At 32.1% G+C, this 15359-nt stretch overlaps 3 protein-coding genes across 3 annotated transcripts; all 3 read right to left on the reverse strand.

The window, feature by feature from the left end:
* Nucleotides 1–1733: 1733 nt before the first annotated feature.
* Nucleotides 1734–4199, reverse strand: C922_04417 (hypothetical protein; the record flags this gene model as incomplete). Its single annotated transcript, XM_008820000.1, has 2 exons — nt 1734–3851; nt 4026–4199. 2 exons carry the CDS (start codon nt 4197–4199, stop codon nt 1734–1736), a joined length of 2292 nt encoding a protein of 763 aa, XP_008818222.1.
* A 2013-nt stretch (nt 4200–6212) lies between these two features.
* Nucleotides 6213–6908, reverse strand: C922_04418 (hypothetical protein; the record flags this gene model as incomplete). The annotated part of the gene is made up of 2 exons (XM_008820001.1): nt 6213–6420; nt 6550–6908. 2 exons carry the CDS (start codon nt 6906–6908, stop codon nt 6213–6215), a joined length of 567 nt encoding a protein of 188 aa, XP_008818223.1.
* Nucleotides 6909–9942: 3034 nt separating this feature from the next.
* Nucleotides 9943–11672, reverse strand: C922_04419 (hypothetical protein; the record flags this gene model as incomplete). The annotated part of the gene is made up of 2 exons (XM_008820002.1): nt 9943–10725; nt 11562–11672. The coding sequence occupies 2 exons, from the start codon at nt 11670–11672 to the stop codon at nt 9943–9945; spliced, it is 894 nt and encodes a 297-aa protein (XP_008818224.1).
* Nucleotides 11673–15359: the final 3687 nt, after the last annotated feature.

Here is a 15359-nt window from a genome sequence, read left to right on the forward strand (position 1 = left end):
CATTACTTCGCCCGGCTGAAACATAATTGTTTTCCTTCTGATACGATTGAAATTACACCTGATTTATATTTTTCATTCATATTATTCACACACTGCAGCACATCCTTCGAGTATACGATGCTATCTGGTGTAATTACACACGCGAATAAAGAAAATAGATATTTAATTTAAAGTTTTATAATAATAATTACTAATTATTCCGCTCACAAATGTACGCCCGGGAATTCACTCTCATTTTTGCTGAAGTAACCATATTTACGAGAAAGAAAAAAAATAACGGACTTTGAATTACATAGAATAAACTAATGAGTCTATTCTCTTCATTCATAAGAATTATTTGCAGACACGCTCATTTAAAACCATTGCAAACAATTAAAGTGCACAAAACGTGTGCACTCAATGCACGGTGTGCATTAAAGGATTCCCCATTGCGTCCTCCTGTATTTATAAACTTCTTTTCATATGTGAAATATAACCAGGACAGAAGTGTATTGCGCGAATGAATCATTCTATGCATAACCATAATTATAAAATAAATTGATACTAAAGAGGATGGAGTATTAATTTATAATATGCGAATAATGCGATACTTCACCTAAGATAAAGAATAAAATGTCTTACGCTTTATCCTGTAATATATCAGTTGCAGCAATGACGCGAAAGCCACGTAATAAAATATAATAATCACTGCCTATTGGTAATAATCAAATTTATAGTTGTCTAAACGAAGAAAAAAAAAAAAGAAATCAATACTTAAAGTCAATGTGCACCTAATAATAATATGGGGCTCATCATGAATTGTTTTGTAACAGATCAATAGGGATACATTATGCACAGGCAACATATAGTGGCTACTAAGGAATAATAAGAAAGCAACAGCTATGTTTACAAGCTATATTAAAATAAAGTATTAAACGAGGTAGTAAACCTGCCTGTAGGCATATACATATATGTACATATATTGTTTACATAATGGCACAACTATATATATAACAGGAATAACCACAAACTTTGCAGATACGAAATTGTTGTTTCTACTTCTAAACAAAGAAATCTGATTATTATTCATAAGCATCCATCTAACCCTAAGAGACCAAAAATAAGAAAAGGGCGGGCACATAAGGAAAAATTTGCGCAAAACACATACGAAGACATAAATAGAAGATATACAAATACCCTAGGAAAACACATTAGAAATAATCATATTCTAATGAGTACTAACTAGGTTTAATATGTGGGACAGATAAAAAGTATTTATGGGTATACTATTTTTTAAATATTAAGGTGATATCAAATGGGGAAATGTAGCATTTAATAGGAGCGACATATAAAAACACAAATGAAGGTTAAGAGATAAATAGAAAAAGAAAATCGCGTAATCCTCTTGGAACGATATATGCATATACATAACTGCCTATGCACATAACATTATTGAATGATTTATTTATTCTACATGATTTTTAAACACCTCTTCCAATCTGTTTTCATTACAATCGGCCCATTCTTCTCCTCCTGATGCACTTCTAACATTATGAAGAAATACACGTGAACAATGCTAGAAGAAAGAAATATCTATCTTATACTTGTTATGCATTGCATCTTCATATTCATCATTCATAATCTTCTTTTTTGTTATGGATTCATATAGGCCACTGCAAAATTCCTGATGTACGAAATAATATCATTTGTTAAAATCGCTTAACTTCACCACTTCCATAATTCTATCACTTTCTCTACATAGCTGAAGCTTTCTGATCTTCAATCCATACTTTCCACTGCTTGTTATCTACCCATTTGTTAATGAAGGATACAAACTTTGGACTATACAAAGCGCGCTTATGCCTTTTCCATTTTAACCATTTATCCCACCTATGGTTGACATATAAATTTTCTTTCCCTCTTACCCAATTATTCCACTCTTCCTTTTCCTTATTCGTCCTTTCTTTCCATTTCGTCCATTTCTTCCTCTTTCTTCCATGTAACACATCTGTAAATTCGCTCGAGTTATAATGCTCAAAAGTCTCATTTTCCTTATTTTTCCAATCAAGTGATAACCATTGAAGCATTCTTCCGTCTTTCCACTGAACCCATTCTTTAGAAAGCCATCCATCCAAGAAGGTCTCCTTATCATTTAACCATTTCTTCAAATCCTCTTCCATGCTTCTCCTTCCCTCGGTCTTAATCCATTGCTCCCATTGTGTGTGGTGCCAGTTTGATGAGTTCTTCATGGCTTCCGATTGGTATTCATTCTTCTCATTTTCCCTATAATGCATCCACCTATCCTGCATATTGATTAGCCACACTTCCAATTCGTTATCTTTCTTCTCTAGCCACCTGTTCTTTTTGTTTTCCACGCTTTTATTAAATAGTTTCCAATCCTCCTCAGTTCTAATTAGCCATTTATTCCACTCGTTTCTTTTCCATTCATCAGATTTATCATCCTCAATTTCATCATCCTGTGCTTCCAAATCACTCTTATAAATGGTATCTAATGATATTGCTCTTCTTATGTTTTTTGATTTGTCCATTTGTTCCATTGGCTGCCTGTTCACGTCCCTGCCTAAGCCTTTGTCCTCTGGTTTCTGTCTTGTTTCATCCTCTTTGTCTTCTTTCTCTTTGGCTTGGGCCTTTTCCTTCTGATGCTGCTTGGCTTCTTCCCTTTCGGTTTTGTCTTCTTTGGTTTGGGGTTTTCCTGTTGTCTTTTCTTCGGTTTTGTCTTTCTTCTTCTCTTCTTCTTCCGCCTTGGGCTTTTTTGCTCCGTCTCCTTCCGCCTCTTCTTTCCTGGCATTTTGCTGTTTGATCTCCTCTTTCTTCCCTTGTTGGTTTTTTCGCTCCCCCATTATTTCTTTCTTCACTAGCTTGAGGTGTAATTCCATCCTATTGTTATTTGGTAGTGCTGTCTGCTCAGGCTTCTCAATCAGTGTTGATAAACCATCTACTGATTTATGTTGGATTTGTTGTTCACCTTCTTTTAATTCATACTTATTCTTTTCTGTTTCATTCTTTTGTTGTAAACCATCTAGCGAATTAGTACTCAATTTCCTTCTGTTATTATAACCACTTGTACGTGCCCTCCAGCTATAACTTGGCCCCGTTATTTCATCCTGTTGTTTGTCATTTTTTATTGGATAATTAGTTCGTTCGTCCCCCTGGACTGCTTTTTTCCCTTCCTCTTCTTGTTTACCAGTACTCGCTTGTTCTCCTTTTTTGGCGTCAGTCGTAATATTCTTGAGCTCCATAGTACACGCCGCTCCATTAGGAACATTTCCTTCTAATTTCTTTAAATCCCTATCATCCCTCTTCTTATGATTCAACTTCTCGTCGTTTTGCCTTATGTTAGAGAGGGTTGTCTCTTCCCTTTCAATGAAATATCTTGTTCCTATATTTACTGTGCTGTTGCTCCTTTCAAGGATCAAATTGTGTCCTTCATCTTCCTTAGTATTATTATCACTGTTTTCCTTTTTATTCAGATCCTTTCCATCTACGGTAGAAATGTTATATGTCCCTTTTACATCACTGGTGGCATCTGCTTTCTTTTGTATATTATAATTTGTATTCATATTTACATTATCTGTTTTATGTTCTTTACTTCGATTATCACATTTTCCTTCTTCATATTCTCTTCCCTTATGGCTATCTGCTGCGTTTTCGACAGGAATACTTTCTCCACGAGCTTCTATTTGCTTTGCATTTGTACATAATTCCTCAAGAGCATCTTCAAACACATTGTCTGCTTGATCTTTTAATTTAGTACTTTTCTCTTCTTCCCACTTTCCTAGGTATCCCTGTGCATATTTTATCGAATCTAAGGTGTTCTTGTCCAGTTCGTTACTGAATTTTTTGAATACAGACTAAAAACAAATAAAAAAAAAAGGAATGAAAGAGCAACCTAAGAAGGTATATCCACAGGCAGGTATATACATATATAGAGGTACATATTGGGATACGCAAAATTATAATCGGACTCCATTGCACAATAAACCAAAATTTTCACGGGTATCATTATCTGGGCAGGTTGTTCTTACCGGAAAAAAGTGTTTCAATATAATGTACAGAGAAAAAATTAAAAAGACCCACTGTGCACACAATTTCACAAATGATGTACTAACACAAAATAGGATGTCACCTCTATCCACTTTTAACGTTGAGAATGAAAACTTCTTGTCAGTTATTCCATCTCCACCACTACTTGACTTCATCTCCTTTGGGTACTCTAGTTATAAGGAAAAAAAATCCATCTGATAGTTAAAACTTCTAATACTCTTCATTCAAATGCGGAATCATGGTTATTGACCTTAATGTAACTGTTGGCATTCTCCCCTTATGTTCTTAGTATCTGTTTTGACAAGTAAATAAATTAGGTAGTAAGAAGATATATACTCCATTAGAATATAAACAAATAAATGGAAAAAACTAAAATATAATGAAAATATTTCTTTAGAATATATTAATTCTAACGATTATATAATTAAATTTATGTTAAAAGTGTCATTAGTAGGTAAATCAAATACATACGATAACAATATACGGAAAGCTTGAATTTTCTCTTCTATTTATTCATTCTAGGAGATATAATTAAATTCACTCATAGATATTAATTAAGGCTACGAAATATTAATTTGTAAAAAAGATAAAGTATTTATAAAGGATATTTGGACAGCAATTCTATTATAAAAATAAAGAACTGAGAAAAACTATTCAAAAGTATTCATATATCTGAAATTTTCATATATAAAAGTAAAAATAGGACGGGATGATGATATTATAATTAATCAATCGAACCATTGTCAATTTGCTGTTTTACCACATATCGTTCTTGTTCGTTCAATTTGTTAAATGGGAATGTAAATAAAATGAAAGAACACAGTTATTAAATAGTATATTAAGATAAATACTATTTCATGAAAACAATAGTGGATGGTACAACTATGAGTACCAATTTTATATATTTTTCTATTTCATTGCTAAAGATTAGTGAAGAAAATGCATTATAAATGAAAATTTATAAACCATTACCATCTTCGAAAAAATTTATAAACATGAACAATTCTAAGGAGTAAAAGTATGAATTACGTAAACTTTGAAGAAATAAATTTCACGGAAAAAATAGAATTCTTCCTTTTCTTTGTATGTCATCTAATTTTTCTCCTTAATTATAATTTCTTTAAAACTATTCTTTACTCCATTTCTTACAATATTTATCTGCGTACTTATCATATATCTCTTTTCCCATTTTCTTTAAAAGAATGCTCGCGCAAATCGAGACAAAGAATTTTATATACTCCCGCGTTACATACATATATTGTTCGAATTTTATGAAAAAAAATATTTCCATTTCCCATTATGTCAAAATTATATAATTTAAATGTACAATCTTTTTTTTCTTCTTTTTTTTTATCTTTTTTGATGAAATTTTTACTTCTTGTTTTTCAAATGAATTCATCGAATCTTGAGGAAACTAACAAAGGAAAGAAAATAATAGACTGTATGCGAACGCCCTGGCTCTAAAACCTCCATTTTGTTATATATTAATATTCCCCTAATTGAGACTTTTAAGTTATGCTTAAATAGGGTTTTTAATTTGATATTTTTCCCCACCCCTCCGGTGAAAATTTGAAATGGAAAATGTTTAAAATTCACTTGCATTACACTGTATTGAATTGCGTTGCATTGAATTTAATTGAAACTAATTTTTGCAGGTTGACCATTCTTAATAATAGTCATTAAATAGACTTTATCGAAACAAAAAGAAATAGTAATACTTATTATATCTATCTATAACGCTCATATAGCTATATAATTTATATATACGCCTATTCACATATACACGTGGACAGATATAGTGCCTGCAGAAAATAGTGCCAAATGCTATTTTCATAGTACATTTCTCATTATTGACAATAAGACGAAACCAAAATATATTAAATTAGTAGACATAGCACATTATGCATCAGCTTAAATACTATAATTATCTAAAATATTAAAAATTAACAGAAAGTTTAACATGCTGCGTGATAATGAAAATGAGAATATTACAAAATATGTCTGATCTTGTATTAAACTATAAGGATATAATCCTTTGCACTAACTCACTGTCTAATAATTTAAAGTATTATGTAACATAATTATCCTTTAGGGGCATCCGCGAATGATACATTAATATTGTGCAAACTTCTGGAGAATTGTTAATATAATTAGAGCAGTAGCTAAGTCTAAAAAAAGGTTATCGTGTCATCTATATCTACATATATATATATATATCTGCGGCAATATTCCCCCTCCAGATGCACGTAGAGACGGTCATGTGAACCATAATGAGCTACATCTTCAGTGTGATCCCTTCTATTTACATCCCTGATAACATATTCTCTTATTATTACGTCATAACAGACGCTGTTAATGGGGTATAATTCATTTTTCCTGCAGATGATCAAGTTCTCTTAAAGGTTTCATATTACATATCACAGATGGAAGGATGCACTCATGCCGTATAATTAATTTGATTGTGACTTTAAGGTCCACGGAAGCGACTGTTCTTCATTAATTCACTTGTCAATAAAGAAATCTTCCCATATCTCAAACAGCGTCTTCTTATTATTTTGCCACTCGGTCCACTTATTCCGGTGGTTATCTATGTGCACACATTGCTTAATATTAGCCGAATTCATCCATTTGGCAAAATGCTTACTGCTTCTCTCTTCACATTTTAGCCATTTCATTCTTTCTGTTACATGAAACAGTTTGCCTGATTTGTTTCTTTCACATTTCGCCCAATAACAATGTTCATCAGCTTCCCAGTCACTTTTGACCCATGATATTATGTTCGAATTCTTCCAGTGAATCCACTTTTTTATACTCACTTCATTAAAGAAGGAATCATTAACCCAAACTTCACATTCAACTCCCATAAGGTGACTGCTTTATGTTGTAATCCCCTGTGCGCACTGGGAATAACTCTATGTTGATGACGGTTTCAGAATATTAGCTCAGTTTTCGCTATTGTCAAAAACTTCTTTATCAGTCGTTTATTTATTTTCTATTTATTGTATCAATTTTCCTCATTCCTCTTTTATCTGGTCAAGCCATTCGTTTTTTTCCTTCTTCGGAAAGGAATAGAATTGATTGAAAACTTACTGTAATCTTATGTTCCAATTATCCCAAGTGGACCTTTTCAATTCTTCATTCTGTTCGAGCGCTCCTTCAACCAGTGGTACCTAGGAAACCGGCTTATCCACAGCATGGGGGTTTTCTACAAGTGGAGGCTACCCTGAGTTTATAAGCATTAACGCAGTTGTTATTATAATTCAAATGAGTAAAACTAAATCAAAAGTACATAGACATATTCCCCTGTATCTTTATCAGTCCCACTATGGTGGAAGTGCACGAAACAGCATTCTTGGATGTCAAGAAAGGAATAAATGTAGATAAGACACATATGGGACACTGCTTCCCTTAGCACGCGATGATTCATCTCTCTTCTTTCTTTTCTCTTAGTATGGAAGTATCATCTTCGGACACAGGGTTTTTGCTAGGTCTACTTGTTTCCATATTTGTCTTTTTTACATTAAAAAGAGATATACATATAGATTATGCTAACTCCTTGAATAAAGAAAACAAAATACGCTCATTTTTTACCCCAACTTAAGTGTACCGTTATTTGCCAAATTAGCCAGCATTCATCGATTATAATTTCTTCTTTTTCCCACATTAAATGTATTATAACAACAGCCATTATGTCGCGCTGTACAAATCAAATACATAACTGCAAAATGTGAAGATAATTACGATCTAGCAAGAACCACGAAAAAGGAGCTTCATGGAAAACAATTAGTTAATATTGTGTGCCCTAAACATGGGGAAAATTGTAGTGCCATTCTACACGAAATGACACTATCGAACACATTAATGGAATTTCCCTGCAATAGACGTAACGTTCATTAGTTACAGGTGTTTATTTTTACTCTTGTATGAATATACTTTCTCTTTGTTATGCAAACTGGTTTTTAGTAATTAATTGTTTCTTTCTGAATTCATGGATAATTCATCCTTACAATATTTACACCGTTCTGTCTTCTATTCGATCATGGTGTAATTCTTACTTTCCTGTACCTCTTTACTCATTCTTTTGAATTTATTCCGAATTTTAACTACTGCCCCTTATGCTGCCTACAATGGTGATGTTATATTTTTTTTTATTGTAACAAGGCATTTATAATTATCTCATTAATACGAATGTTATTCCTGATTCATCTGATTCAGCAATGATATTATATGAGTAGGGAACATATAAGGTATATTGCAAGGACGTATTGAAATTTGCGTCCATTCTTTCTTGAAGTGCGTAACAGAGATAAGTATGAAATATAAGGAATTAAATTTTGTGATACTTAAAAAAATCATTTACTTGACTTAGAGTTCACTCCGGTGGAGTAACAGATAGTCATCTATGCTATGTACATATTTTAAATAGAAGTACTCCGTAAAAAATGTCTTCTGTCAACAAACTTGCTGTGTGTAAAAAAATTTTATGACTCGTTAAAGTTGCATCTATTGTCTTAAATTCAGAAGCCAAAATAATTATTTAATATGGTTATTTTTATATTAACAGTGAAATTTTTTTTTTTTTCTTTTTTGGACAAAAGAAATACAAAGAGGGGAAAGAAATTCCTTTTTCCAAGAAGCACACATAGATAACTCATTTGGAGCCAACTAATATAATGAATTCAACGTCAGAATTAGCAGCAATTCGAATGGACGTGTGTTTTTTGAGTTAACATCAAGAACACATCAGTACCTGTGTTAAAATATGAAGAACGTATGAATTATAACAAGGAGGTAATATTATTAAAGAAAAATAAAAAAAAGGAAAGCATCCAAGAAAATTGGACCACGCCAATTCATATACACACGTAAACAGAAGAAATTTCATTCTATGGATTCTCACATAACCATAATCAAATGGATTCAGTTACAGTAAGCTGTAAAATATAAAAATGCCCAACGAAACGTAAGGGTGAAATGTAAAATTGATCCCTTCATGAATAAACTAGACTGTTGGTGTCATCTGAGATATAACAGGTAAGGTAAAAGAATCATCCCTATCTGGATGCTGTCCAGTATGTAAACCCTGTGAATAAAATTAGAATGGTATAAGAAACAAAAGACAGAAACGAGACGAATATAAAATATATGTAAGTAGAAACCGAATCTTATAAATAAAAAAAGGCCTGTATAGTGCACTGGTTCAATTATTTCTTCTTACTTTTATTTAGGAAGTGAACCCGAAATTTCATGAGAACAAATGTTCTAGTGCACTCTTGATTTTATTAATGATATAATTTCATGTAATATATTTCTCATAGTGAACCAAATTATTTAATAATTTACCCAAGCTAACGATTGCATCCTTCCTGCCTTCGTATGCGAATAAAATTTAGGAAGTGAAAGAGAAAAGTATTTCTATAAAATTCATACACACGACATTATAGTGACATATAAACACCGTTCCTTGTAAATAATATCTAAGATATATAACTTTGCAATACACAAACGATAGATATTTTATGTTGTTTAAAATTATATTCCATATAAATAACAAAGAACACACGTGCGAAAATTCATTATTTGAAAAAAAAGAGGACAAGAGAAAAAAAAACACACTGGGTACGAGTATAAATTTAAGTGCATACATGTCTAATACAAAATTGTACAATTTTCCTTCATAAAAATAAGAGAAGAAGTTCTCCAATACTTTCCCCCTTCGATGCATTTTGTTTGTCCTATCGGTATTTCTACATCGCAACTTTCATTTCTCTGAGCTCCGTAATAGTAATGGCGTCTCAACTGTTGTTTGTTGATTTTGTCCTATAGGTTCATATGCAGCCGTATATAGGTCTTCCACACAGTTACTATTCGATGACGTCCCTTATTTAGCTATTAGCACTAAATTGTAACAGGACCCTTCTTTTCTTCAATCCATACTGTCCACTGTTTATTGTTTATCCATTTTTCAACGAAGGCTTCCATCCAATCAATAAACTTCTTGTTATTCTCCTTTTTCCATTCCACCCACTTATCCCATTCTACATCAATATGTTCTGTTCGTTTTTCTTCTAACCACTTTGACCATTCTTCTTCTTCCTTCTTAACTCTGTCTTGCCATTTGTTCATTTTTTCCATCTTTATGGGAAATAACGGGTCATCAGGGTCTGCATGATTCTTCCAGTATTTCCAGCCGAAAGTTTCAAGAAATTTCCATTGGATTGATCCAAATTTATTCTCTTGGAAATCAGTCCAATTATTCCAATCCCTTTCAATACCCTGCTTGAAAATTAAATCTTGCTCATTAACCCATTCCTTCCAAGCTCCTGTCCATGCTATTCTTCCATATTTGTTTACCCAATCTGTCCATTCCTTGTCAGTCCATTTTAATGCATCATCTGCTTTAGTGGACAATAATTCTTTGAAGGTGATTTCGTCATAGTGATCCCATTTCTTTTCCATATTTACCTTCCATTCTTCCCAGAGTTTATTCCTACCTTCTAGCCAGCTGTTTTTCTCCTTTTCCAAATAAACCATGAATCCCTTAAAACCCTTTTCTATTGATTTCATAAATTCGGACCATTTTTTCTCCTTCCATTCGGATATGCAGTATACTCCTTCTTTATCTAATTCTTCTAGGCTGCCTGGAAGCAGTGTGTTCAGGTTTATCTCATCCTCATTTTCCTGAAAAGGAACGTTTTTACCAGAAAAATATTATAGACATAAAGGGATATAGGTATGCATATGTATACTCGTATACTTCGATGCATCTTCCTTGCCCTAAACTAGTAACGATTGACGATTATTATTGTTAACAGTCTTAGCATGTTTAATTTATAAGTATCTTTTTCTCATTTTTTATCGTACAGCCGCAGAAACGCCAGAATAAGGAAAAGTGCAGGATAAAATATAGAGGGTGCCGGTTAAACACAAAATCTTGTATAATCCACTCATTTTGAAATAATATAAATTTGTGAACGCTTTATTTATTCGGTATTTGATAATTTAGAATGAGTGAAAAATTCTTAAGGAGAGAAAATATACTACTGTATGCATTCCTATGTACAGTTTGGCAACTGGGGGACTTATAATACATAGATAAGATCAATATATTACAAATAAGCCGAAACAATGGAAGAAATTTAATTAAAAATGATCTGTAGAAAATTTGCGGATAATGATCAATACTTATAGAGGGAATAATTTTTTAAAACTGTTCCTTATGTACAATTTTTCTTATTAAAAGAAATACAAAATTAAATTATTTCTTGCGATATATATTCAGAGTCGCATTTTTTCGTTAACTTCCAATGGAATAAAATTGGAGAAAAAATGGGGAAAAAAAAAGTTATTAGTTATCTATATTATCCCGTCATGCAACGAACGCAAGGTTCTTGTAATAAAAGTTAAAATAAGAAGATAATAACGATATCCGTACAGAATGAAAGAAGAAATTATTTTCCAATTTAATGCACTTCCTTTCCTTTAGTTTTTGGTAGGATGATTATATTCTATGATACAATCCTGTTCAGATTAATTTTATGCAATAATTTAGTTTTCTTCCATTTATTACTTCTATGAAATTTATACAAAAGTTTATTACTCTGTTTTATTTCCGGAGTGTATGTCATTTTTCGGAAAATTTATTCGAAAAACGAAATAAGAAGAAATGCGTGAGAGCTAGAACGAGGCCGAAATAATTTTTTAATATCTTCATGCATGCATCCTTACAATTTATACTTCGCAATACAGGAGTAATATATGTATATATTTTGTCTTTCTTAATATTTTCTCATTAACTAGGTGTAATAATAATACATTCCTGAAAATTAAGGGAAGGACTATTTTAATCATTGCGGTGTTATATATTTGGTAATAAACAACAGGGGTTATTTATGAACCTCATTGGTGGCATAAAAAATAATTTGAATTATATCTAAAAAACCATGATATATCAATTCGCATATCATGCAGGGTAAAATTAAAGAATGCAAATTCGAATATTTCTGTAGAATTATTCTTCCAGTGAAAAATGCCTGTAGGCAAATTACCAACTTCACCCTTTGGGCCACATATTTCTACGTACCAGAAGATTAAGGCAGTAAATCTCTATAAAAGGTAACAGATTCGTATTTATAAAGGGCTTCCTTTTTTCTTTTTTTTTATTTCTAGTCTTCCGTTTCCTCCGTCCTTTTCCTTAACTATAATATTTCTCCCATGAAAGCATTTTTCTTCTTCCTTCTCTTTTCTTTTCACCATTCTTAATTAATTAATGAAGACGCTTATAAGGCATAATATATATAATAGGCCGGTCTTTAATCAGAGGACTGTTGCTTTCCTTATACAATAATCTTCCTCTTTGCAGAAATTGTTATTCTTTTCTAGTTATAGGGAAAGTTGGACATGGAGAGTCGTCTTTCTCTGCAGTTACATTTTACGTACTTTTTTTGCGAGCTAAGAAAGTTGATGTGGTGGAAAGAATAATACAGTATTTTGGAAAATTCTGCGTGAAATATTAAAAACTCATAGCCTTTTTTTTAGGTATCCGCATTATTAAAGCGTACAATAGAAGATCATACTAGAAAAAGGTTTCCTCCTATCCTAGTATGGAAACATTTATACTTTTCCTTTCTCCTTTGCATTGCATCATTTTGCCACATATAATCATAATTTTAAATCAACCAATATTTGCCTCGTGACTCGTTTACAAAGTTAGGGAAAGAATAAAATTAGAGGAAATATCATTTAATTCACTTAGAGCATCGCTCAGATTACGGAATTTTTACTACAATACTTGATAATTACTGGGGTTTCCCTGCTACTTAAAAAATAACTCCTGTTAAATAGCTTTACGTGCGATATTTTAAAAACTTCCACTGGTTCCTACTTCTAGTAATATATGAAAAAAAAGAAAGAATTTTAGATTCCGCCAAAATCGTGCGTCATTAAAATAGAAGTACACATCCCTGTTATCCCCAGTACAAATTAAAGGACTTTCTTGTCAAAATGAAGATATTAACTAGTTCACTTATTGCTTAGGAAATAGCGTTATAATCGAATTGCAACATTTAACAAAGTCCACGAGGTATTCCCTTACGAACGATCACTTTGACAGGAATCTTATGCACATCTATAACATAATTCTGTTCTGTTCCATTATATAACATAAGTAAAAGCACACAGTTGAAATTGCCCACATGCGATTACAATTACATGTTTAATTTCAAGAATGGTATTTATATGTGTATTATTGTCCTCTCCAAAATAATGGATGGAAAGTGAATAATATAAAAGGCATCATACTTTAATCAGGTCCTTTTTCCATCTGTATATTTGTGTTCATATTAATGTGAAAAAGGGGCCACCAGAAAATAAATTAGAATTGTGGAATTGTACATACCAGACAAGTTTTTCTATGTGTTGAAGCTTATGAAGAAAAAAAAGAGAAAGACTTTGCCGGATGCATTGAGAGTTATAGTCTGCTAGAATAATCCATTCTATAAGAAGAAGTGTATACTTTACATACCTATATATAATCCTGTATGTGACGAAATAAAAAACAGTTTAGGGGACAAACCACTTCAATGAAAAGGAAAAAATAAGAACGCTTGTATTAGTTGCCACATTTATTTTACTCCAGTACACACAGAAAAGTACGACATATATAAAATGAAGTTATATATGTCTCCTAAAGAATATTATTCTCTCCGCATATCATGCCTACGTTTCCGCATCTTCCCACAAAATCGTATCGGCCTTTTCGCGATGTTTTACCTTTTTCGAATTAAGAAGTATATGAAGGACAGACCCTTCGGGCCCCCGATAAGAATTTGGTACCCACCGAACTTAATAAAGCGTCTAAACGACATAAACTATATATAATCACATATATGTGTTCATATATCGGTGAAATCAAGATAGACACTGAATGTACCCTAGGGCTATGAAGAGAAGAATGAATTCACCACAAACTACGCAGAATTTCGCATTCTCCCAACCTTTTGGTGTAGTGAAACCTAAAAAAGTTAAAGAATAATTTTCTATGAACTACCTTAAAGAAGGGTAAACACCTACCAAAAAAAAAAAACTAACAAATGTCCAAAAATGATGATTATTTTTCCACTTCTAACATGGAATAATTTAAATAGTATTTATATTCTTAATAAAACCCACCTTGAAGTGAAATAGGAATAAAATACCTGTGTAATAATTAATGTAATAGTCATAACATGAACAGAATAGGTTCTGTAAATGTAGCATAAAGTTCTCACAGATCGCAGAAATAAAATATTTAATAAGAGTAAAAAACAGAGAATGCGGTTTTTGTTTAGAAATATCGAAAATGAATGAAATGACATTCTCGTGATGAGACATAAAAATGGAGTCACATAAGGGGAAGTTACCCCAACGGGTCAAGTCTTAGAAGCTAACGAAAGAATACCATATAATAAGGTAATAAAAAAAAGAACTTTCATAAAAGAAATATATGTACATATTTAAAAAGAAATCACATAACTGTTATGCTAACTTATTTTTGTACTACGAAAAGTATATAAGAAATCACATTTAACATATTTCCACAACTCCAAAGAGAATAAATCTCTGATCCTTTCTTATACTTGCTGAAAAAATGCCAAGCCAAGTTGCTTAGCTCACAAATGATTCATGGGATCATATGTAATATTAGTAGTAGGAGTAGTATTATCTATATATACCACGAACTGTGCTTCCCTTGATAGCTAATTTAGGAATTTTCTGGAAATAGAATGTCACTCATAATAGTGCTCTCAGTCCTTTATAAATAACTAGTGAAGTAAAACAATAGAGGAACATTTGCCATAAAGGATACACCTCTTGTATTGTGCGTACGAAAAAATTATTAATTATATGTTTCTGAAACCTAGATTCACCGTAACATTTTTGGGTAAGCCAGGAAATATACAGATGCATATGCTAAAATAATAGGAAAATATTGGAGCATATTGTGCAACACGAGCAGCGAAGAAACAAATTTATTATAAGATAACAGTAATGGTATCTTCATCTAAGCATATGTGTATGAACATACATATTGCACCTAATTAAGGACAAGGTGCTTAAACATGACCCGGAGGGATGCCACATTTAGCAACCATACAGAAAAATTATCCACACGTAATCTACGCGGAAACACATTGTGCCAAGGAATGCACATGTAACGCATACACTATTGAGCGGAACGTCTTAAGTTTTCTTTATCCGGCTCTTTAATCATATGGAATAACAAGATCGTTTCAATTAATATATCACTACATATAGAACTGACATGTACCCTTCAT

Source organism: Plasmodium inui (genome assembly GCF_000524495.1).
Source record: "Plasmodium inui San Antonio 1 unplaced genomic scaffold supercont1.23, whole genome shotgun sequence".
In the NCBI taxonomy this organism is placed as follows: Eukaryota; Apicomplexa; class Aconoidasida; order Haemosporida; family Plasmodiidae; genus Plasmodium; species Plasmodium inui.